Source organism: Carcharhinus amblyrhynchos, chromosome 5, assembly GCF_965287045.1.
Source record: "Carcharhinus amblyrhynchos chromosome 5, sCarAmb.v2.hapA, whole genome shotgun sequence".
NCBI classification, from domain to species: domain Eukaryota; kingdom Metazoa; phylum Chordata; class Chondrichthyes; order Carcharhiniformes; family Carcharhinidae; genus Carcharhinus; species Carcharhinus amblyrhynchos.
The window spans coordinates 85,115,555-85,142,069 of NC_137328.1; the positions used below are offsets into that span (position 1 = coordinate 85,115,555).

The 26,515-nt window shown below is 40.7% G+C and overlaps 1 protein-coding gene across 5 annotated transcripts in view; it reads left to right on the forward strand.

Annotated features, from left to right (window-relative positions):
* Window positions 1–26,515, forward strand: part of arb2a (ARB2 cotranscriptional regulator A) — a 529,674-nt gene that overhangs the window by 360,014 nt on the left and 143,145 nt on the right. For 4 of the 5 annotated variants that reach the window (XM_080189122.1, XM_080189121.1, XM_080189123.1 and 1 more), the window contains exon 10: window positions 12,816–12,900. The exons of the other annotated variant lie outside the window; for it this stretch is intronic. In XM_080189122.1, coding sequence (XP_080045248.1) covers window positions 12,816–12,900 — 85 coding nt within the window. The remainder of the gene's footprint in view (window positions 1–12,815; window positions 12,901–26,515) is intronic. 5 annotated transcript variants of the gene reach the window in all.

Genomic DNA, 26,515 nt, shown 5'->3' on the forward strand with positions numbered 1-26,515 from the left:
ACCCATTCAGCTTGTCCAATTCACACTGAAGCATCTCTGCTTCCTCTTCACAGTTCACCCTCCCACCCAGCTTTGTGTCATCCACAAATTTAGAGAACATAAGAACATAAGAACATAAGAAATAGGAGCAGGAGTAGGCCATCTAGCCCTTCGAGCCTGCCCCGCCATTCAATAAGATCATGGCTGATCTGTCGTGGCTCAGTTCCACTTTCCCGCCCTCTCCCCATAACCCTTAATCCCCTCTCTTATCAAGAACCCATCAACCCGCTTCTTAAAAATATTTAGCGAGGCAGCCTCCACCACTTCAACGGGCAGAGAATTCCAGAGATTCACCACCCTTTGAGTGAAGAAGTTCCTCCTCAACTCCGTTCTAAACCGCCTCCCCTTTATCTTGAGGCTGTGCCCCCTAGTCCTACTGTCTTTTTTGAGCGGGAGACATTACATTTAGTTCCCTCATCTAAATCATTAATATATATCGTAAATAGCTGGGGTCCCAGCACTGATCCCTACGGTACCCTACTAGTCACTGCCTGCCAATGGGAAAAATAACTGCTTATTCCGACTATTTGTTTTTTTGTCTTCCAACCAGTTTCCTATCCATCTCATTACACTACTCCCAATCCCATGCACTTTAATTTTACACGCTAATGTCTTGTGTAGGACTTTATCGAAAGTCTTCTGAAAGTCCAAATAAACCGCATCCACTTACTCCCCCTCATCAACTCTACTAGTTACATCCTTGAAGAATTCCGGTAAACTTGTCAAGCATGATTCCCTTTCATAAATCCATGCTGACTCTGTTTTCAAGTGCTCTGCTATTAAATCTTAAATAAGTTAAATACATGTCAATAAATTAACATTTTTCTTCATCATTTTAGTCCTTGATAAGTGCAACGAATTCAGGAAGTTGAAATGTGAATGTTAGGAAATCACACTTGAATTGAGCTACTTTCAAATAGCATTGTTTCATGCACTTTCGTAAATGTATTGGACCAGTTCTTGTTTACTTGTAAATATATCTGCAAAATCTCTCCTATCTAGAGATAGAGTGCAACGATCATTATTTCAGCAAATAACATGACAACAAAAAAGTAAACCATTCAAAGAACACTGCATTTGTGCTTTTGTTATTTACAATACGTATGATAGAATGAAACTTAGTGACCATAAACCTTTGGAAATTACATATATGCACTAACACATTTTTTATGGGGAATGTTCTAGATCTTGCAATTTATGTATTCAGGTTATATATTCATTTAAATAAATTGATGGTGCATTAGAGCGGAACTTGCAAAGTATTTGAATCTCTCGGGTAGATACCAATTCCTAGCTAAGTTAAAATGATTTGTATAGAAGATTTAACAAAAGTGTTTTGAATAGGAAAGGATCAATAGTTGTAAATGAATCCAAATTCTAAAAACAAAGAAAACTTCCAACCTGTAAAATACAGGTATGTAAAAATGAAAGGGAGGAAAAGACTTGCTGATTTATATAGCCTGTTACATGCAGATTTGATGCCTAACGCAACACTCCCTAAACAAGTTGGAAACCCATGTCAATTGGAGAAAGCAGAAATGGAAATTTCTTTTGACTCTGTTGTGCATTTGAAACTTGGCCAAGAGATCTCATTACATAGAACATAGGACATTACAGCGCAGTACAGGCCCTTCGGCCCTTGATGTTGCGCTGACCAGTGGAACCAATCTAATGACCCTCTAACCTAAACTATTCCATTCCAATGTTATCCATATGCCTATCCACTGACCATTTGAATGCCCTTAAAGTTGGCAAGTCCACAACTGCTGCAGGCAGGGCATTTCACGACCTTACTACCCTCTGAGTAAAGAACCTACCTCTGACATCCGTCCTATAATTACCACCCCTTAATTTAAAGCTATGTCCTCTTGTGTTAGCTATCACCAGCCGAGGTAAAAGGCTCTCACTGTCCACCCTATCCAATCCTTTGAACATCTTGTATGCCTCAATCAGGTCACCTCGTAACCTCCTTCTCTCCAATGAAAATAACCTCAAGTCCCTCAGCCTTTCCTCATAAGACCTTCCCACCATACCAGGCAACATCCTAGTAAACTTCCTCTGCACCTTTTCCAATGCCTCCACATCTTTCTTATAATGCGGCGACCAGAACTGTACACAGTACTCCAAGTGCAGCCGCACCAGAGTTTTGTACAGTTCTAACATGACCTCACGGCTCCGAAATTCAATCCCTCTACCAATAAAAGCTAACACACCGTACGCCTTCTTAACAACCTTATCAACCTGGGTGCCAACTTTCAGGGAGCTATGCACATGTACCCCGAGATCTCTCTGCTCGTCAACACTACTAAGAGTCCTTACCTTAGCCCTATATTCTGTACTCCTGTTATTCTTACCAAAGTGAATCACCTCGCATTTTTCCGTATTAAACTCCATCTGCCACCTCTCGGCCCAGCTCTTCAGCTTATCTATGTCCCTCTGCAAACTGTAACATCCAACCTCACTATGTACAACTCCTCCAACTTTGGTGTCGTCAGCAAATTTACTAATCCATCCTTCTACACCCTCATCTAGGTCATTTATAAAAATGACAAACAGCAGTGGCCCCAAAACAGATCCATGAGGTACACCACTTGTAACTGTACTCCAGGTTGAATATTTCCCATCAACTACCACCCTCTGTCTTCTATCAGCTAGCCAATTCCTGATCCAAACTGCTAAATCACCCTCAATCCCATGCATCTGCATTTTCTGCAATAGTCTACCATGGGGAACCTTATCAAACGCTTTGCTAAAATCCATATACACCACGTCAACTGCCTTACCCTTATCCACCTCTTTGGTCACCTTTTCAAAAAACTCAATAAGGTTTGTGAGGCACGACCTAGCCTTCACAAAACCGTGTTGACTATCCTTAATCAATTTATTTCCCTGTAGATAATTATAAATCCTATCCCTTATAAGTCTTTCCAAAACTTTGCCCACAACAGAATTAAGGCTCACTGGTCTATAATTCCCAGGATGGTCTCTACTCCCCTTCTTGAACAAGGGGACAACATTTGCTATCCTCCAGTCTTCCCGGCACTATACCTGAAGCCAATGACGACATGAAGATCAAAGCCAAAGGCTCTGCAATCTCCTCCCAGAGAATCCTAGGGTAAATCCCATCCGGCCCAGGGGACTTATCTATTTTCACACCCTCAAGAATTGCCAACACCCCCTCCTTATGTACCTCAATCCCGTCTAGTCTACTACCTGGTATCGCAGTATTCTCCTCGACGACACTGACTTTTTCCTGCGTGAATACTGTCGAAAAATACTCATTCAGTGCCTCTCCTATCTCTTCAGGCTCCACGCACAACTTCCCACTGCTGTCTCTGACTGGCCCTAATCTTGCCGTAACCAATCTTTCATTGTTGACATACCTGTAGAAAGCTTTAGGATTTTCCTTGATCCTATCCACCAAAGTCTTCTCATGTCCTCTTCTAGCTCTTCTTAACTCTCTCTTTAGCTCCTTCCTGGCTAATTTATAACTCTCCAGTGCCCTAACTGAGCCTTCACATCTCATCTTTACATAAGCCTCCTTCTTCCTCTTCATCAAAGATTCAACTTCCTTAGTACACCACGGTTCCCTCGCTCGACCACTTCCCCCCTGCCTGACAGGTACATATTTATCAAGGACTCGCAGTAGCTGCTCCTTGAATAAGCTCCACATTTCAGATGTTCCCAGCCCCTGCAATTTCCTACTCCACCCTATGTATCCTAAATCTCGCCTAATAGCCTCATAATTACCTTTCCCCCAGCTATAACTTCTGCCCTTCGGTATATGCCTATCCCTTTCCATCACTAAGGTAAACGTAACCGAATTGTGGTCACTATCACCAAAGTGCTCACCTACCTTCAAGTCTAACACCTGGTCTGGTTCATTACCCAGTACCAAATCCAATGTAACCTCACCTCTTGTTGGCCTATCTACATACTGTGTCATGAAACCTTCCTGCACACATTGGACAAAAACTGACCCCTCTAACGTGCTTGAACTATAGCTTTTCCAATCGATATTTGTAAAGTTAAAGTCCCCCATAACAACTAGCCTGTTACTTTCGCGCCTATCCAGGATCATCTTTGCAATCCTTTCCTCTGCATCTCTGGAACTTTTTGGAGGCCTATAAAAAAAAATTCCCAACAGTGTGATCGCTCCTTTCCTGTTTCTAATCTCAGCCCATACTACCTCAATAGACAGGTCCACATCAAACGTCCTTTCTGCCACTGTAATACTGTCCTTGACTAACAATGCCACACCTCCCGCTCTTCTACCACCTTCTCTGCTCTGACTGAAACATCTGAACCCCGGAACCTGCAACAACCATTCCTGTCCCTGCTCTATCCATGTCTCTGTAATGGCCACAACGTCGAAGTCCCAGGCACCAATCCAGGCTGCAAGTTCGTCCACCTTATTGCGTATGCTCCTCGCATTAAAGCATACGCACTTCAAACCACCCTCCCGCCTGCCAATACACTGCTGTGACCTAGAAACCTTATCCATGACCTCCCTATTCTCATCCTCCTGTACATTGGAGCTACAGTTCAGGTTCCCATCCCCCCTCTGAATCAGTTTAAACCCCCCTGAATAGCATTGGCAAATTTTCCCTCCAAGATATTAGTTCCCCTCTGGTTCAGGTGCAGACCATCCCTCTTGTAGAGGTCCCACCTACCCCAGAATGAGCCCCAATTGTTCAAGTATCTGAACACTTCCCTCCTGCACCATCCCTTTAGCCACGAGTTCAAATGTTCTCTCTCTCTATTCTTCTCCATGCTATCCCGCGGCACAGGTAACAAACCAGAGATAACCACTCTGTTTGTTTTAGCCCTAAGCCTCTACCCTAACTCTCTGAATTTCTGTTTTATATCCCTGTCCTTTCTCCTACCTATGTCATGGGTGCCTACATGAACCACAACTTGGGGCTGGTTCCCCTCCCCCTTAAGGATCTCAAACACTCGCTCAGAGATATCATGGACCCTGGCACCTGGGAGGCAACACGCCAACCGCGAGTCTCGCTCTTTCCCACAAACTCTCCTATCTATCCCCTTAACTATGGAATCCCCAATCACTAATCCTGTTCTTTTCTTCCCCCTTCCCATCTGAGCATCAGGGACAGGCTCTACCCCTGAGACCTGTACTCCATGGCTTACCCCGGTTGAGTCTTCCTCCCCAACAACATCCAAAACAGAGTACTTATTTGGAGAGGAACAGCCTCAGGGGATCGCTGCTCTGACTGCTTCTTACCCCTTCTAGCAGTCACCCATGCATCACTTTTAGGAGTAACTATCTCCCTGTAACTTTTGTCGATAGCTGCCTCTGCTTCCCGAGTAATTCTTAGTTCCTCCAGTTCCAGCCCCAGGTCCCTAACACGGTCCTCAAGGAGCTGCAAATGGATGCACCTCCTGCAGGTGTAATCAGCTGGGACACTACCGGTGTCCCTCACCTCAAACTAATTAGTCAATTTATGTTAAAGAATAACTACGTTTTGTATAAAATAACCATCACTTCAGCCAGAAATGGATAGAACTCTTGCTTGAAGGTATACACCCAATGATTCACTCCAGTGATGACTGGAACTGGGTGCAATGCTCGAGTTAACTAGAACTGTATTAAAGTTCAATGTAATTTCCCTGTTTTCGTTTGTACTTAATTATTTATGAAACCCCTATGTTTTGTTAATTACTAAATATGTCTCACTGTCTTCAAAGATTGATGCACCTGATTTTTTTCCCTCTGCCAAAATAGTTACATTTCTCTACTAAATTTCCACCTACCATCTGTCTGCTCATATTGCTAACCTCTCTGTGTCCTATCGCAGTTCATTGGTATCATCTGCACTGTTTATCGCACCTCTGCTTAAGGATCATTGGCAAATTTTGAAATTTTACTTTGTATTCCTATATCCAACTTTTTTTTATTCATGGGATGTTGGCGTCACTGACTGGGCCTGCATTTCAGACGGCGTTTGCTGGCAACCTGACCAGACCAGGTATGGATTGCAGGTTTCATCCCCTAAAGGATATCAGTGAACAATCAGCAATTGGTTTAATTCCAAATTTTTATTCAATTACCCTGGGTCTCTGGATTACTAGACAAGTGAAAATACCATTGCGGCATTGCCACTGCCTTCCCGAATGTATATATCAATAATGGAGTGGTCCTAGCACAGACTCTTGAAGAACACACTGTCTGTCATCTTCCAGTTTGAAAAGTTACACTTCACATTATGCTACTTTTTTTAATCCAAGCTGACACTGATCCTCTTATTCCAAAAGCCTCAATTTTGTTAACCCATCTTTTACTTTGCAAAATGCTTTCTTTAAATCCACGTAGACAACAATCATTGCATTCCCTTCATCAATATTCTCTACTACTCCATTAAAAAATTAATTGGATTAATCAAACACAATCTGCCTTTTGCAATTCTGTGCTGGCTCACCTTAATTAACTCAAACCTCTCCAATTGCCTATTAATTTTTCCCTGATTATTGCTTCAAAACCTTATCTACCAGTGATGTTAAACTGATTGGTCTATAGCTACTAGGAATGTCCTTACACCGTTACATACACCACTTTCTAACTCTCTATCACCTCCCTTGTATCTAGGGAAGAATAGATTACCTTTCCGTTATCTCCAACCCCAACTTCTCTGAGCAACCTGGACTGTCTAGACTGTCTAAGTAACTTATCCTTCCTAAGGATTGCCAGCCTGTCAATTTTTGCCCATCCATTATCTTTTATCACCTCCACTTCAACCAATATTCTGTCAGCATCCTCTTCCTTAGTAATCATCAATACACAATATTAATTAAATATTCTAGTCTTGTCTTACACTTCCAAGCATAAATTACCTTCTTTGTCTTTAATAGGTCGTACTCCATCTCTTACTATCTGTTTACTATTTATATGGCAGTAAAGGATTTTGGGTTCCCTTTTATGTTAACTGTCATTCTATTCCCATATTTTCCTTTTTACTAGTCTTATTTTCCTTTTTACTAGTCTTATTTTCCTTCGACTATCCCTCTCATCTTATTTAGTCTTGCTTGAAGAATTAACCTGGCATGTATTGTGCATCCTTTTTTGATTTGTTTCATCATGTTGTCCATTTCTCTCTTCATTCGAAAACCCCTAGCTTTGTTTCCCCTGCCTCTCCCTCTTGTTGCAATGTATCAAGCTTGTATTTGAAACATCCTTTCCTTAACAATCACATGATTTTTAAAACATTCTTTCATGGGATATGAACACCCTTGATTTAGCAACTGGTGAGCAACCAATGAATGCTTTCTAATGGAAATTAAGTAATAGTCTGGAGTTTCTACTTACCATCAGATTTTTGAACAGGTAGCTAAGAAGCATGGATTAGGAACCTTTAAAGCAATCTTGCATGTGTGTTGCTGGCTTGACTAGCATTTACTGCCCATCCCTAAATACCCTTGAAAAGGAATTGATGAGCCACCTCTGATTGACATCATTTTCCATAATTGTTACACCTATTTCACTCAGTTTATGTTTTTCACTGTATAGAAGTGTGGCAGTAAGGGTGCAAGTGGATTTAAAATGGGAGACATTGGTTAACAATGGGCTTGAGACAGACACAGAGATTGCTTTATGTGCCAGGATAGCTGACTTCATTAGAACTGGATCTGCAGCTGGCTGGCAGCAAGGGTACCAAAGTTGGGTTGCTAAGATACCAGCAGGCAGGTTTGCAAGAGGCTGAGGGTGTGGAGACAATTGGCAGTGGGTCATACATGAGCTGACAATGCTCATTGGTGCTCTCCATTTAGTTAAGAATTCAGATTAGTGCATCTAAAGATCTAAATGAAGGAACACTTACAGGTGAAAGCTAAGACTGCAAAGATACTACCTCATCAGCATTAATAGTCAGCTATTCAAGTGAAAACGTACAGTGAAAGGGAGGTGATTGTAAGTGGCAGTCATGTCTAGTACACTGTATTCTTGAAAGGTGTGGCTGGCTCTTCCCACTTTACCTGACCTGGAAAAGCCATTAAAATTTTTGCTTGCATTAGTTGGATGAATTTGCACTGGCTGCCCTGGGTACCAATTTCTACCTAACTGCTAAATCATTCCATGGGGTTTTCCTTTCATTAAGGACCTTCCTCATCAGTGAAACTTCCCAAGGCATCAGTGCAACATTGGCATCGACAACATAAGGAACTCTACTCCATATACCATTATTAGGTTCGGAGATGTCTTTACTTTATTCAAAATGACATTTTGTGTTGTGGCTTGTTTTAAGCTGCTGCAGCATGTAACTTCCCATTCCCAAACAGTTCCTGATGAAAAGGTGTTTGTAACACCTGGAACATGCTCTCATCGTTTAAATTTAGCTGACCCTAGAAACTATGGTGAGGTCAGCCTTTGTGCTGCCAGGTGGATGAAGATGTCAAGCCCTCGCATATCTGGCTGGGATTGTGCCCCAACAGAATATTCAGGCTTCAATGTTGAAAGTGGCAATTTCTAAACTCTTAATGAGCAGTATTGAAATACTTTAAAAGAATGACAAAGGATAAATGCAAATATTTATTTCACACAGTGCTGAATTTGAAGTGAAAGAATCAGTCACAAAACTAAGAAATCAATAACTAGTAACTACTGTTTATGAATATGTATTTCTGGTAAGTACATAGGATTGATGCTGCCAATATTGCTTTGTTTCAAGATGTAATTGTAATAAATACAATGTTTAAAAAGCTGGTTTGGTGAATTTAATTATGCAGAAGATGAAGTTAATCTGAATATGAGACAATTTACACACTACACAAAACTTTCACTTGTGTATGACACTTGCTCCTTTCTGTTCTTTTCTAAAATCGGTAATATGAACATAATCGATGGTTGTCTGCACCTGAACATAAGAACATAAGAAATAGGAGCAGGAGCAGGAGTAGGCCATCTAGCCCTTCGAGCCTGCCCCGCCATTCAATAAGATCATGGCTGATCTGTCGTGGCTCAGTTCCACTTTCCCGCCCTCTCCCCATAACCCTTAATCCCCTTGCCTATCAAAAACCTATCAACCCACGTCTTAAATATATTTAGCGAGGCAGCCTCCACCACTTCAACGGGCAGAGAATTCCAGAGATTCACCACCCTTTGAGTGAAGAAGTTCCTCCTCAACTCCATTCTAAACCGTTCCCCCCCTCTATCTTGAGGCTGTGCCCTCTAGTCCTACTGTCCTTTCTGAGCGGGAAAAGCCTCTCCACCTCTATCCTATCCATCCCATTCATCATCTTATACGTCTCAATGAGATCTCCCCTCATTCTTCTAAACTCTAACGAGTACAAGCCTAGTTTGTTCAGCCTCTCCTCATAGTTCAACCCCCTCAACTCCGGTATCAGCCTAGTGAACCTCCTCTGAACTCCCTCCAAGGCCAAAATATCCTTGCGTAAGTGCGGCGACCAAAACTGCACATAGTACTCCAGCTGCAGCCTCACCAATGCCCTGTACAGTTGCAGCAAGACCTCCCTACTTTTATATTCAATCCCCCTTGCTATGAAGGCCAGCATCCCATTTGCCTTCCTGACCACCTGCTGCACCTGCAGGCTGGGGTTTTGCAACTCATGCACAAGGACCCTGAGGTCCCTCTGCACCGTTACATGCTGCAGTTTTTCGCCATGTAAGTAATAGAACAATACAAACTATCTTCCAAATGCGTAACAGTTACAGCCATTCCTTTGGGACTAGCAATTCATAAAGAAATACAGATTCCCATTACATCCATCACAGTTTTAGCAATTACCAAGGGGAAAAATAAATACATGGTCGATACTTGTTAGAAATCATCAAACCTATTTTTGGGGAAATATTCTTTAACAGCATCATTTAAATAATGAACCTGTTTGCATTTCCATGGAAAGCTTGTGAAACTTTATTCTGAACCAAAAACAATACAAATCTCTGAGTGACTACTTCTTTATTTTAATTTTTTTAAATTGAGAAAATAATCCATTGAAAATTACAGTGTGATCACAGTGGGTACCAGAAAGTGGAAAGGTTTTACTTTGAACATCTGTCCTGATGTACAGATTCAAAATATTCTTCCCACTTTAAAGTACCACTTGTCCCATTCATTAATAATTTTCATACCTTGTGTTCATATGGGGTATAGTACGAATCTTTGTTCACACTTTTCAACAATGCAATAAGTGTCTTCATGCTACATATGCCTGACTTAGGGCTTGGGGATGGGTCCTTGATATCTTCCTGCTGCCATACTATTTCATGGGATGTGGGTGTCGTTGATAGGCCAGCATTTGTTGTCCATCCCTAATTTCCCTATTGCCAGTGGCAGGAAAGACGGCAGATTGGCTGTCAGCTGGGAGCTCATTTGAGTCACTTAACTAGCCAATTAAGGATAACGTCCCATCTCACTGGACAATTTGCCCATACCAAGCAGGGGAAACTGCCCAGTGAATCCTGGCAACTTCCATTACTTGGGGGCCCTCTTTTTTGCACACCTCACTAGCCTTGAAGGGGCCCCCTACCATCTTGACTATCTCCATGACAACTGCACCGCTGATGCACTGCAACTGCCCATCATTGGGGTGGTCGTTTACTTTTTTTGTGATCTTTTGATCTCGGTTGAAGTAGCACAGTTGTTATAATAACAGGGCGGCACTGTAGCACAGTAGTTAGCACTGCTGCTTCACAGCTCCAGGGACCTGGGTTTGATTCCCGGCTTGGGTCACTGTCTGTGTGGAGTTTGCATATTCTCCTCATGTCTGCGTGGGTTTCCTCCGGTGCTCCAGTTTCCTCACACAGTCCAAAGATGTGCGGGTTAGGTTGATTAGCCATGCTAAAATCGCCTCTTAATGTTCTGAGATGTGTAGCTTAGAGGCATTAGCGGATAAATATGTAGGGATATGGGGTAGGGAATGGATGGGATTGTGGTCAATGCAGACTCGATGGGCCAAATGGCCCCTTCCTGCACTGTAGGGTTTCTATGAGAAACCCCTTCAAACTCCGGCAAGCAATGTAGAATAAGGGAAACAAAATAATGCATCCTCTCTTTACAGCAATGGCTGTCATGTTCTGGTACTTAAAGGTTTTAATGAATGGGTGTGTGTTAATGAATGAATGAGTGAATGGAAGAGTGGACGAATGAGTGAGTGGGTAGATGAGTTGGGAGGTAGGTTTTTGGCCTTGGAGGGAGTGCAGAGGAGGTTTACTAGGCTGATACCGGAGTTGAGGGGGTTGAGCTATGAGGAGAGGCTGAATAAACTGGGCTTGTACTCGTTAGAGTTTAGAAGAATGAGGGGAGATCTCATTGAGACGTATAAGATGATGAATGGGATGGATAGGATAGAGGTGGAAAGACTCTTCCCACTCAAAAAAGACAGTAGGACTAGGGGGCACAGCCTCAAGATAAAAGGGGGGCGGTTTAGAACGGAGTTGAGGAGGAACTTCTTCACTCAAAGGGTGGTGAATCTCTGGAATTCTCTGCCCGTTGAAGTGGTGGAGGCTGCCTCGCTAAATATTTTTAAGACGCGGGTTGATGGGTTTTTGATAAGAGAGGGGATTAAGGGTTATGGGGAGAGGGCGGGAAAGTGGAACTGAGCAGCGACAGATCAGCCATGATCTTATTGAATGGCGGGGCAGGCTCGAAGGGCTAGATGGCCTACTCCTGCTCCTATTTCTTATGTTCTTACGTTCTTATGAATGTGTAGTTGGATGTGGTCAAGGAGGGGCAGTAATTGGGTCTGGTCAAATGTAGATTGTGAGGTAGTATGAGGTTATTGGCTTGGGTTATCAGATCCAGTCAAAGGGTTAATTAGACTGGGGTTAATCATGTCTCACCAATGGAGTAATAGGGGTGGTGGGTGAGAATAGTCAGGTGGAGATACCCAGTAATAGAGCCAGGTATCAAAATAACATTTCCTGGATAATTAAGAAGCCAAGTCACATGAATCCAGCACGTCTCCAACCCTAGCTCATTGGAGATATTTGTACAGGAAAGCAGGTAACAGGCAATTGCCCATCAGAAGTTGAAACTTCCTGGGCAATTACCACATATGACCCATGTCAGAACTTCTGCAGGATCCTCCAACAATCGAGGGACTGGAGGATTTCAAATTATTCACTTTTGTGTGTGTTTATGTGAATGCATTGCGTTGTCAAACTGGGATGATCATTAGTAACATAGATGAATAAATATATTCAATTATTGCTGAACTTGCTGGGTTCAGTAACCATAGGTTAAAATAGATGCTGTGCAATTTGAAATGCTATGTTCAATAATTCAATAGTTAAGTTTAGAAAAGCAGTTCCTTTCAGCAGAGCTTTTAATGTCAGTGTATGAGATATCTGAATTGGTTTGGCTTACTTTAAATCATACAGCCTGCCCTGCACAATATTCAGAACCTTGCTCTGGATCAAATCCAGATCATATGTTGTATTATTTTCCATTCATTAATTTATTTGCTTCTTGTCTGGAGCCACTTTATTCAATTTCTTTCTGTTTATTTTTGATTTTCAATATTTACATCATTTAAAAAAAGGTCAGGAGCAGTTGATGATTGCAGGCATTTTTAAATTGACTCCTATCAAAGAAAGTTGACGCAATCATCATTTTTTATGTCCATGGAATTGTTAAGTTGTTTCGATTGTTGTTTATTAGATGATTGACTTTGTCTACCTAAGTACAGAGTTACTAAATCTGCCCAAAAACTAGACTGAAATTTAGATGAAAAGAAATGTTTAAACTTGTTGTTGGGATTGTGTTTGTAGTCTAAAAATTCATCTTAATTTTGTGTTCCAGCATTGCCGGAACTGGGTATCAAGCTCTGAACCTTTGGACACACCAGTAGAATTTATGCTACCAGACTGCCCTCGGGTCTCTGCAGGTACTGAGTTATTCTTTTCAGAAAGTGTGGGCAGATTGTTTTCTTCAAGAGGAAGTATATTCAGCTGCAATGCGGTGTTATTTTAAACGCTAGAAAGGAGATTTTCAGCAGATACACTGATGCTTCGATTGCATCTCATTATTTTACGATCTTAAACTCCTGAGTAAAGGTAGCCAAGTGGCATGGTGGATAGTGGTTAGTACTGCTGCCTCACAGTGCCAGGCACCCGGGTTCAAATCTGGCCTCGGGTGACTCTGTGGAGTTTGCACGTGTCTGCATGGGTTTCCTCCAGGTGCTCCGGTTTCCTCCCACAGTCAAAAGATGTGTGGGTTAGGCTGATTGGCCATAGTAAATTGCCCTTTAGTGTCAGGAGCAATAGCAGTGTGGAAAAGTGGGGTTATGGGGATAGGGCCTGGGTGGGATTTTAGTCGATGCAGACTCGATGTACCAAATGGCCCCCTTCTGCACCATAGGGCTTCAATGGGCTTCTAAGTAACTAGATTGCCTGTGGAATTTTCCCACTTTAAGATTCTTTATGATCCAGAACACATCATTAATAGATATTGTCACACATAATCCAACGTTATTCACAGTGTCACTATAATGGAACATAAAAATGTAGCTAAGTATATGATAGCAGTAAGTTGTTGGAACGATAATGTATTGATTATATGGCAATTCAGTTAAATGTATTTCACTTTAAAGAAATTGGACCAATCGGCAGCTGAATGGACAAAAGTAACTGTGAATTTCCATGAGGGTTCTCCCAATCATATTCTGCAAAGATGATGCAAATAATTGGGAGAATCCTTGGGGAATTTTAATCCCACTGAAGCTTGTCATTACCCTTTCCCAGCAACAGTATTCCCTTTGTCAGCTAATATAACAGTTCTTGGCTTTTTTCAAGTTGTTTTTGGACAGGGATACTCACTCAGATATCCTAGACTAAAATTTGAGAGTAACAATTTTGAATCAGAGGTGTAAGAAGCAAATGGTACTTCTCTGCTCTTTGAAAAGTTGGATGATTAGCCGAGAAATTAACATGCATCTTACTGCATCAATTTTAAGATAACTTCACGTTTAAAACTTGCCTTTAAATACTTCATTACGGATATATTTAATTGATGGCACTCATTCTAATTCTGGGGTTATCAGTTGCAAGTTGAACTCCAAATTTTAAAATACATACTATAAGCTGGCACTTTAGTGCAATGCTGAGGAAGTGCTGCATTGTTGTAGCTGCTGCCTTTTGGCTGAGATGTTAAATCAAGACTCTGTTTGTCTATCTGTTCAAGTGCATTGTAAAGATCTTGTGACAACATTTGAGGAAGAGCATTTCAGTATTTTCTGCATCAGAAATTTATATTCAAGTAGAACAGAATCATAGAGATGAGATTTGTAATATTAACTTTATATTTAGCTCAAAGTGTTGCCCGATTTTGCCTATGGTTATCAAATGGCAGGCATTAGAATCCTGGTGGAAAATTGCCTCCATGTTATACAGGAAATAACTTAAATTTGAATTCCAATATTACGAAGTATGGACGTTTGTAGCTTAGGTAAAGCATGAAAATTTCCACAAAATATTAAAATATACATGGTTCCAGAACACCTTGAGACTAGTTAAGAATGATGAAATGCACTATACTATTAACAACATTATGAAACAACCCAGTCATCTCATTAATTTTATTACTTAGCTGACCATTGGTTTAGGATCTCACCATTATGCTTGCCCCTCCTCACCTCCAGCTGTCAACTCTTGCAGCAGTCTGCTCATTGTGACAATTACAATGGAAACTTTCATGTACAAAACTGATCATGTAATTTAGTCCAAAGCAAAATAATGTGCATTTTCTAAATTTAAAAAATGGATGATATAATATAGAGGCTAATTTGTTTCAACGCAATATTGTGTCACTAAGCATCCAAACTTAAAATTACCTCAGCAGGCCTATGACCAGCTCAACCAAAGTATTAACCAAGGCTAAATGAAGCTGAAATGTGCTTTGACTGATTAGGCATAAGTTCTATCAAGAATATTAATGAAAATTCCAATATTATTATAGTTGTCCTCAAAGGATTTTGCAATAATTTTCATAAGGTGCTTGTCAATCAATGCAATTCTTATTTTGCACTTATACTTGCTGTGAATATTGCCAAGGCTGCAAGGTTTAGGTGTTTACCTAATCGGTTAATGTGCTCTGGTATGTAGTATATACTGATCCTGTTTGCTGCTGTTTGTTCAGAGAGGAACAACTTGTACCTTCGTGAAGCATGTCTCAGGCCAGAGCAGGAAGTTCTCAGATTACCTGAGGGCAATTCTCCGCTGCTGCTAGCTGAATTGAATTGTGTGTGAGGATCAAAACAGGATTCTCACCAAGCGTTAAACCTGTTGTGAGTCTTCCTGATTGCTACATTGGCCGATCAGGCGGGACCCTGACGAGTACTCTTTAAATGTCATTTGAATACAATTAATAGTTTGAGGCCTCCTGCTCCAGCCTCCTGTTATGCTCCCAACAACACCACCACCATCTTCTCCTCTCTCTCTCTCTTTCTTCTCTCTCTCTCTCCCACACACACACCCAACCTTCCCCACCACCACCACCACGGGGAATCCAGCAGGATCCAAATAGTACAGGACCCAACAAGAGTGAACCTGGCGCCTCAGATTCTGAGGAGAGCAAGAGGCTAAGTTATATGTTTCTACTGCTGTCAGGCTGCAGAGGGTCCCCCAATGGATCTAGGGATTGGGTGGACGTCAGCTGAGGGAAAGGGGTTGATGTTGGGACTCTTCCCTGAGATGAGGGTCTTGTGGCTGGACTGGCCCTTTGAACCCTAGGAAAAGTGGAGATCACCATAGTGATCTCAGGCAGCTTTCAATATTTCAGTCTTGTTTGTATAATGTGAAATCTTTGAAATGGCCTGGTCACTTTAATATCAACGCCCCCTGAACATGAAGCCTTATAAATCACAGCAGCATACCAGTCTACAAAAGGGATTGCCTTTGTTCTCGCTCAGAAACCCCAGGTGTGAGCAGACCCCTTTGAAGCCCTCCAACTGATAATTCCACCACCAGGGTGTCACCTGCCAAGGTATCATCTGCCAGGGTGTCATGTACAGGATGGTTGGGGTGGTCAGGCCAGATCGCTAACTGGGAAAGGTGGGGAGGGAATGGCATACCCTTATGCCTACACAGTGGAGGTGGGAGAGGGAGGTAGTTCCTCGGTGATGGGGGATAGGGGTGTTACCCTTGTTAGCAGGGTGTCACCGTTTTGTTTGAAGGGGGCCTGTCAGTTAAATCTGAAATTGGAGCACCCATTAAAGGTGGCGCCCCGATTTGTGTAAAGCTGGGCTAGCTGGCATGTTTCAAAGTGGGCATTTCTTTCCCCACAAAAGGTGGTCGAATAGCACCTTCATGCGCTGCCAGCACCAGTGGGAAACACTCCAATTTGCCAGCTGATGGCAGTGCTTGGTTTTTTTAATGGAGAATCACGGCCCTTCTCTCATTCAAGCTCCTCATTTGAGTAAGATGCAAATTTTATATATGTAGTGAAAGGTTTAGATTGTGATTTAAAGTGCTTAAATCAGAGTTTATTATAAACCCCTTTGTGTGCCATGTCTGAACGTTCGCACGAACATTCTATAAAAGCTTTACTTTATGCTTTACACGTTAATTGTTAGCCTGACTCCAGTTGTTAGCAGGTATGTAGATTACACTGCATTATTTTCCTAATTTTAAATATCAAAGCTTATATAGCAAAAGGTTCATTCTTTACTTTGTATTCAAACCTAGTGTGGCCAGCTGGTAATGAAGATACAGCTTAGCCTGTCATTAAATTTCCCTACAACTAATTAGCTGATTACCAAAATGTTTTTTGAAATACTGACAAATGCACACAAATTCCTATTTCAATTATATAAAAATCCTGTTGTGTCAGGAAAGGGGGTGGGTACGGTTGGATCACCCTCATGCTTGCACGGTGTGGGGGGCTACCGTTATTTGTGGGTTGTGGGGAGGATGCCCCTCTTTGGTGAGGGGTTGGTGGTGCACCATTGGTCAGCATGGGGAACACCAGTTTATTTCTTGGATGGAGTGGGGTTGTCTCTGAGCATGGAGATCAGGGTTGGCCAGTGCATCCCTGAGATAAGCTCATTATCAACTTCAGGCAGGCGAATCCCAGCTGACATACTGCCAATGCGAGCGTGAAACACTTCTGTTTTCCCGCGTGGGCACTTAGTCCCAAATCAAGAGAATTGCAACCATTATCAATATTTCCAAATAACAAAAAAAAATTGCCTTTGGTTATTAGTAGAAATACTTTATATTTATTCAATACAATGAATAATTCAAAACAATTCATTTTGTTCTATATATTTATTCTCCCTATAACTGTAGCCCTTTTGAGCCCACCCCCAACCAGAAACTCATCATTCCCCTGACCAGGATCTTGTCAATCCTATCCATCATCCCATCATCAGTGGTTGTGCCCTCAGCTGACCAATCCCACCATCTGGAATTCCCTGTCTAAACTCATTCCCCTTTTTGATTAATGCCCTTCAGGAAATACATTTCTTACAAAGCTGTGGTTGCCTTTCCTAATATATCTTTCTTTAGCTTTGAGTCAATTTTAGTCTGGGTGTGCGTCTATATAATGCCTTGGGATATTTTCTGTGTTAAATGTGCTGTATAAATGCACATAGTTGTTTCTGTTGTGGAACACATTCTGCAGCTATGTTAACATTCTATCATCTTGTTACATCCTGCTAATGTTACAAGACATATACCAGTGCCAGCATTTTGGTATTTTAGCCCATGGGTAGAGCAACTTGAGGATAACATATTTTCTTGAACAATATCACCCTTATATATCTATGGGTTATCCATTAAACATGTATTTATGCCTCATGTCACATTGTTTGTCATTACTTATATTCTTTAAATTATGACTGCCCAAGTATTCTGTCAAAGATTTAGTATTCCAGTTATTTTGTATTCACTTGAGGTTGTGGACTCTAAGACTTTGGTGTTTGCAAGCCAACAGGACTAAAGATATGCTTTCTCAGCTTTGGAAAGTACAAGCTGGGGAACAGAACAGAACAAAGAGATATAGGGGTAAATGTTCATAGCTCCTTGAAAGTGGAGTTACAGGTGGACAGAGTGGTGAAGAAGGCATTCAGCATACTTGGTTTCATCGGTCAGAACACTGAATACAGGAGTTGGGACATATTGTTAAACTTGTACAAGACATTGGTAAGGCCACACCTGGAATACTGTGCGCAATTCTGGTCACCCTATTATAGAAAGGATATTATTAAACTAGAAAGAATGCAGAAAAGATTTATTAGAATGCTAATGAGACTTGATGGATTGAGTTATAAGGAGAGGCTGAATAGACTGGGAGTTTTCTCTCTGGAGCCTAGGAGATTGAGGGGTGACCTTATATAAGTAAATAAAATAATGAAGGGCATAGACAAGGTAGTCTACATCTTTTCCCAAAGGTAGGGGAGTCTAAAACTAGAGGGCATAGGTGAGAGAGAAGAGATAGAAAAGTGTCCAGAGGGGCAATTTTTTCACACAGAGGGTGGTGAGTGTCTGGAATAAGCTGCCAGAGGTAGTAGTAGAGGCAGATACAATTTTAGCTTTTAAAAAGCTTTTAGATAGTTACATGGGTACAATGGGTATAGAGGGATATGGGCCAAATGCGGGCAATTGAGATTAGTTTAGGGGTTTAAAAAAAAAGGGCGGCATGGATAAGTAGGGCCGAAGGGCCTATTTCCATGCTGTAAACCTCTTTGACTCTGACTCCTTGACAAACCCGTTTGTGAAGTCAAGGCTAATCTGTATCCACTTCCTTGTACCCACTTGGGTTCCCTTACTACCGTTTACTCACAATAATTATTAATCTCAGGTTTTAAAATTATTCATTAAACTGGCATGCACTGCATTTTGTGGGAGAGAGTTCCACTCTTCTACCACCTTTTGTATGAAGAAATGTTTCCTAATTTCTCTACTAAATAGCTGGGCTCTGGTTTTAATGTTACTTCCTCACCCAGCTTTTAAAAAGTCTCTCAAACTACCCTAGCAGTCCCTTTCAAAATCCTAAAAACCTCAGTCAAATCATCCCTTACCTTCAATGCAAGCCTAGTGTATGCAATCCTTCTCATAATTTAACGTTGGGAACCCTAGTAATATGCTGGGGAATCTGCACTGCACTGCTCCCAAGGCCACCATATTCTTTCTAAGTATGGTGCCCTGAATTTTACACAGTGGTTTTTAATCAGGGCTTTGTATAGCTGCAGCAAAACTTTCTTCCTTGTATCTTCTATCTCTTTAATCACCTTCACCGTAGAAGATGGGTGGAGGTGTCTTTCTGTTTATTAATCTGTTTGTCTGTAAACAGTATATCTCAAAAACCAGTGGATAGATTTCAACAAAACTTGGTATATAGAATGGGTATGGCCCAATGAAGAACGGATTAGTTTTTGGCAAATGTGCGGATTCAAATCCAGATCTGTGTTTGGGAACATTTCAAGGCATCTATTAACATTGGGAAATAAGGAGAATTAACATTTTTTTAAAATGGTGTGGGTTGTTTTAGAGCATTATGAATAGTCTCAGTTGCTGTGGTGGAATTTGCCATAGTTTGTCAATATATGAACAAAGTTTTTAGACTAGGTTGTTGGATGTGAATTCATCTGAAGCCTCTATGTGCCTGCAGATGACCTCACTCAAGCTTGCGAATTTGTGCCTTTAACATGCAATTGCCATGTTATTTTCATGGTGTACCAACCTCCTACTGTGCACTTGCCTCCTGAGAATTGATGTGTTGAAGGCACATGTATCATGAGCAAAATTCCATTGTCCCTGGAAAATGCCTGCTAATTCATTCATTAGCAGCCTCAACTGGCTTTCCGCTGGTGCAGTGCAGGCTGCCATCAGCACACTGATGCTGAGTTCTATAAAGACAGGAAGAGGCAGGACCACATCAGCATGCCTGGCCAAAACCATATCTTATCTGATGTTACCCCCCCACCACACCCCCTGCCTCCAAGAGCTTGGTAAAATTCCTCCATTATAGCTGTACACAAATACTGCAGTAAACTTGTGCAAGTTTATTTGAACAGTGGAGAAAAGTTAAGGACATGATAGATTTAAATTTAATTTGTTGCGTATTGTAATTCTAAACTGATTTAGGGTGGTCATCATTATTGAATTGAAGAATTATCATGTTATCTTGCTATTTCTTGGAATTCCTGCTTTTTCTCTGACGTAGTAGGCATATTGAACCCAGCGCAATGTAAGATTACTAGTTTACTTACTACTATCTCCTAGATGCTGCCACTTTTTGTTTGTTTCAAATTAGTTCTTCCACTGTTTACAAAAAAAGTGTTCCATAATGCAATTGCAACAGCGCCAATGGCATATGCTGTTGGAACCTTTCATGCACTCACTAAGTACCCTTAAGACCTGGACACCAGCAGTTTCTTAAATGAAACTTTAAGATCTTTAGTAGCTGCTTTTAAATAATCTCCAGATGGTTTGACATAATGAAGATTCAATTGCCAACCATAGTTAGAATTTTTTATGTATTGCAGCATTTGGTAGCTCATAATTTGTTCAGTACACTATCGGCAATAGTAAAATTTGAAAAGTCTCTTTTTACTCTCCTAATTTGAATTACAGTATCTTTTATGCATTGTATGTATTTTTAGACTCCACGTAGTGTGCTACCAACAATTCAATTTTTTTTATCTCAATCTGCAAGCAACCTGTCTGGCCCTAGTACACCATGAGACAACAATTAGTGAAGCTAACATCACATATGAAACAGTAGTATGTTCAGCTAGGTCACCATCAGATTTAAGGGTCTTAACAGTTGAGGTTGAAGGGCAATCTCTCCTTGTTTAATCTGACGGAATGTCTGCTGAGATTTGCCAAAATCTTCACTGACCTCTGACTTTAAGGTGCAATACTCTGGTGTTTTTTTATTCCCTTCTGTTTCAATGCCCGTGGGGCTTTGTGCACAACTCATTTGAGGGTTCATGTAAAACTATGTACAGATGATCAACTTTCTATCACAGGGAGATAAACATCTTTGACGTTTTTGTCTGTCACCACAAGATTTTTAAATGGTGTCAAGGAGCCATTTCATTTGCTATTGTATGTATATTCAACGTGTGTCAGTTCAAACAAAATTGTTTGGATTTTTAAAATGAATAGGTTAATATATAGGTGTGAGATATCTAAAGGAAAACGTACACTATTAGATTAGATGCTTTCAGGTTTCTGTGATATGCTTGATGGTAAACAGATATTAAATTACTATCCCCTTCACTGACAGAAATAATGGTTCTCACCAGATTCTGAAAGCCCTGAGAGAACGCAGTCTGCAACCTAACCCAAGTATCAGAAGTCCAAAATTTAATGCTTAGATCATGGCTAAACTGTACCTCAGCTCCATTTATTCACCTTTGGTACAAAATCCTTACACTCATGACCTAATAAAAGTCAAATCTCAATGTTCAACATTTCAAATTCTGCTGTCATTTGGGGGGAAAAGAACAGTTTCAGATGTTCCAATATCTTGTGTTAAAATGGTTCCTGGTTTCAGTCGTAATATACTTAATTTTAAGATTATGCCCCTTGTTCTGAATTACCCCACCAGTCAAAATAGTTCCCCTGCATCAACCCAAGTAAATTGTTTCATCATTTTAAGCACCTCAATCAAATTTCCCCTCAACTGTTCAATCTCAAGGAAGTATAAACCATGTGTCTGTGACCTGTCTACATTATTTAATCTTTTAAACATTTTATGATTCTGGTAAATCTGTAATCTACCCACTCCAAGCCCAGTATGTCTCTCTTGAGGTATGACAGAAGAAAAATTAAGGGGATGAGGTCCCCTTTTTTCACCTCATGATTGCCTGAAGACAGCATGTTTATACCAAGAAATCTGTTTTAAGCCCCTAAGCACTGCACTGCCAGGTACAAACAAATGGCAGATTTTCTCGTAAATTTGAAAACTTCAATGTTTATTGTTCAATACCTGAATACATGCGCAACTACAACCACTCACACAAAGATACACACACATTCAAGAAAAAATTGTGATTTAAAATAGTATTTAGACCTTAGAAGTTATCTGTCACACTTGCTTTTCTCTAAGAAGTCTTCAAAATGGTGCATGTAATGACTTCAACAAGGTACATGAGGTGAGCCATTTGGAGTATGAATACCCTGAGTGGGCAACGGATATGCTTCAATGTTAATTTATGGAATATGGAGTTAGTTTGTTCTGTTGTGCTAATGTTTGTATATTTATAAATTATGCTTTGTAAATTATGAGGTGTATTTAGAGGGCAATGTCCTGGAAAACTATTGAATGGCGGGGCAGGCTCGAAGGGCTGGATGGCCTACTCCTGCTCCTATTTCTTATGTTCTTATGTTAAATAGAAGGTAGTAATTGTAGGTTATTGATAAATGGATGGCATTAGTCACTGGTAATGTATCTTTCATAGTTGTACTCTGAATATTTGTAATTGTTTTTGTAATGAAGTATTTGTAATAAACAAAATAAATCCCTGATTGAGCAAGCAATTAAGACCTCAATCAGGGAGCTCATTTTCAAAGAGGCCAACCTCATGTGCCTTGTTGAAGTCATTACAGTGCAGGCCAGTTATTCTTTTGGTCACTGAAGTCAATAATCTGGTGGTCTAGGAAGATGGATTCACTGTGGTTTATTGCTGGCAAGCACTGATTTTTCTTGTTTCACTCCAGTTAAGGTGCAATTGAAGCCATGTAACAAAACCATGGTTTGATGCTTCTGATTTGGGGCCAACCTGACCTCTGCCTACTGATGATCCTTAGGCAGGATCTTGTTTCTTCTGAAAGTTTCTCTCTTTCTACTCCAAGATTGAAATTTCTTTATTAGAAACATAATTTTTGTCATGTGGTCAGAGTATCCCATTTTCCATTGTCCTCACAAATGATTTTTGATGTCTAGGCCATTGTCAAGCAATGGGATCCCAGTTTCGCCCATTCACATTACATTGTGATGGAACAGGGATTATTTACACACCCATTCTCTGGGTTTCAACTCTGAAGTTGAAAGTCTGCAATAAAAACAGTTCCTTTAATTATTTGGAGAGGTACGATCATTAACTACAGGAAAGGTCTTTTGCATTTTAATGACTTCTAAAAGATATGTCCAAAAAAGCTATTTGCATTTTAATGATTTGTCCAAACATGAAGATTAGCAGAGGGGTTCCATAGTCCCAGCTGTATAGACAGGAAAGCAAGGGTCACCTGATCTTTCAACTGCATTTTGTTTTAAGTAAATTGTCCATTTTGAGTTTGTACTTCATAAGTCTATGTTGTGTGAGTATGAACCTCCCCATAAGAAGGGAAAAAATGAAATTCCTTTACATTTCATTTTCCTTGTCACATAGAAGGAAATAAAAGTAAAAACACGATATAGTAAGTTTTCACACGTTACTAGCACTAAGCCTTCCATAGCTTACAGTGATACTTTGTTTAAATTGTCGACAGAACATCCGCAATTGCATTATTTTATCAGTAATTTGCATGGTTCTTAAGTTAAACAGCCAAAAGAGTAGCTTCTATTTGAACAACCTTGCATCATGACTTCAAATTACTTTAGGAAATTGTGGACTGTGGTCAGTGTATGTTAATATCCCCCTGTGTCTGTTACTGACACAGACCTCAAGATGTTGAAGGGCTAACAGAGGTATTCTTTTTTATGCTGGACTATTTTTGTTTATTAAACTTTTTTTAAAAAATAGCCAATTGGTTTCTCAATATCTAAATTACATTTCTGAAATAAGATAACTCCTATCAATTGTGTAAATAGCCATCTTGTAAGGTTAGTTAAAGACTGGAGCTTGTAACACCAGTTCAGTTGTTAGAATACACTTCAATTCCTCAAAAACATACTATCATGGCATTTTTTTTTAAATAAGTTGTTCAATGGCACAGCTAGGTTGTTAAAATTAGGGGTGAAGTTTATATAAAGTCATACATTTCTCCTGATTTTGGGAATGGGCAATTCTATCAATGCTTGTACTTTTGCTGCCCTTGGCAACACTTGACCTTGCCCCACATCATGCCCCCAAGTAAGTTACTTTAGTCTTAGCGAACTCGCTTTTGGCTAAGTGTACCACTAGATTAGTGTTTTGTAAACCTTTGACTAGCACCCCTAAATGATTTAGGTGGTTTTCCCAGGTGGCACTACAGACCAGCAGATCATCAATGTATACAACAGAGTTGCTTAAACCAGCCAGCAATTGAGTTATTGATCTTTGCAAGGTTGCTGGGCCATGGTTTAAACCGAATGGCATCACTTTGCATTGGAAGAGCCATTTAGCATTACATCATTGTATAACTCAAATCGTATCTCCTCTCCAATTTTCAGGTCTTAGCTGGTATGGGTTCTGTTTAATAGGTGGCGTCTTCTCTACATTCGTATCAAGGAAGACAAGGAAGTGCAACCTGGCTTACCCCTACACACTTTCCGAACTCTCTTTGCAGTTTTATTATGCCATTCCTTGACTCGATATTTAAACAATCAAGTCATGAGTCTAATGTCCCAAGTACTTGGACTCTGTGTTAGCTTGCTTCACAGTAAGGGGTTAAATCTGGGAAATTTCCATGTCCACTTGTTCCATTAACTGCTCCTCACTGTGATTTGCATTCTCATCTGTCCTCGCTACCTGACATAGGTTCACTGGTTTGTCTTGTTTCCAATTATATTTTCTTAACATCTTTATATGGCACAGCTGTTGTTTTTTTCACTGGTTGCTTGTTCATCAGGCAATTGATCCCACTGATCATTTTCTTCACACAGTATGTGTCACTAAAACTAGCTTTCAGAGATCTGCCAGGTAATGAGAACAGCACCAGGCCCTGATTCCCTGATTTGAATGTCTGAACTTTATCTGTCTGTCTGTCAGTCTGTCTGTCTTTTGTGGTCTGCTGGGAGGCTTTAAGGCACTCCTTAACCATAGCACATGTTTTAGTGAGTCACTTGTGGAAAGCTGACACATAATTCAATAGTGGTTTCCTCCCTTTAATACAGGAACTTTTCTTTGATCAGATTACTGCAGTCTCTTACCTCATGCTCATGGACTGGCTTGAACCGACTGAAGCCAGTGGATTCATTAGCTGAATCTCTAGTGGTAAACAATAGGAAACCTAACTCCTTGTCCCAATCATAGTAGCACTCACAGCAGTAGGCCCTGGTCATGTGTTGCAGAATTTTGTGATACTGTCCCACAGCCTTGATGGTATGCCAAGGAATTTAACTCAATGCCAAGGTCATGCATTACCTTCGGAAATACAAGGGACATAAAATATGAATTTTAATCCAGTTGAATCTCTTTAGGCACTCTATTAAGGGAATGCCTCTGAACCACGTCTTTACGGATATTGGCTCAGGGGATCGGGTGGCCATGTCCATGATGATTAAAAGTTATTTAAGCTCATCCAATTCCTAGGTAAAGGTCCCACACAATCTATCAGAACTCTGCTAAGGGGTTCATCAAAAGCACGAAGAGTTAATAGTGGATGGGCTTGATTGCAGGTTGTGATTTCCCAACAATCTAATAGGTATGGCAGGTCCTCACCTTTATGGAGGTGAGGCCAATATAATTGCTAGTTCATTTGAGCCTGGATATTTCAGATAACCAGATTCCCAGCCATTGGGATGTCATGGGCATTTCTTCAGATTTCCCTATGATAGCTGGGAGGAATGACGATTGCCATTGTCTATACTTCCTGTGCAGATTGCCAAGAAGATCTTCATTTCCTCATTACTATTCCATTTTTTAGCTAATAGCATTCAGGAACCTCGTCTGCCTTTGCCTTAAAACAGATGGTTTCTGCAATTCCTATGAATTTGGAGGCTGCCTGCTGAGCCTTAAACAAGGAAGATCTGCTGAACACTTCCTCATCTAAATCCACCAGAAAAGTTTCAGCCAGTTAGATCTCTGGGTCATCCATCAAAGTACTGGCTCAGCTCACTCTAGTGGACCTTGCTTATCCATGGACCTGGTTACTGTGCATTCAGAGAATAATAATCTCCCAGACTTAATTAGGCTTGGTAGTACTGCTGAGGAGGCTATCGGTCAAAACCCTACCAAATCAGTACCCCATAGAAAATCTATCCCAGCCACAGTCAGACTAGGGACAATTTCTACTGCAACTTACATTTTTGATCATTCATCTGATGTACCACCTTCAATACCTGTGACTAGAACTTCCATATTCATTGGGTTCTCTGGTGGGAAGGTCATATCTTTATTCAGCATTGATAATTGAATATCCCCTATATTTTTGAATGGACTTCCTTGCTTCACTAGAGAGATATGGGAATATCTTTCCCTTGAACCCTCAGGGGTTTTGTCTGTTTTGACCGCACCTGTGACAGTATTCTTCAAGAGTTCAATCACCGTGTTTAGGGCCGTGGACTTGTCCTCTGTGTCACCTGTTAGGACACATTTCCTGGGCTGACCTTATGTGCTCCAACAAAACCCACTAGTCTTCCCTTTTAATGTCAGAACTCTACTTGTATTTTTCCTGCTTTATTACTGTACA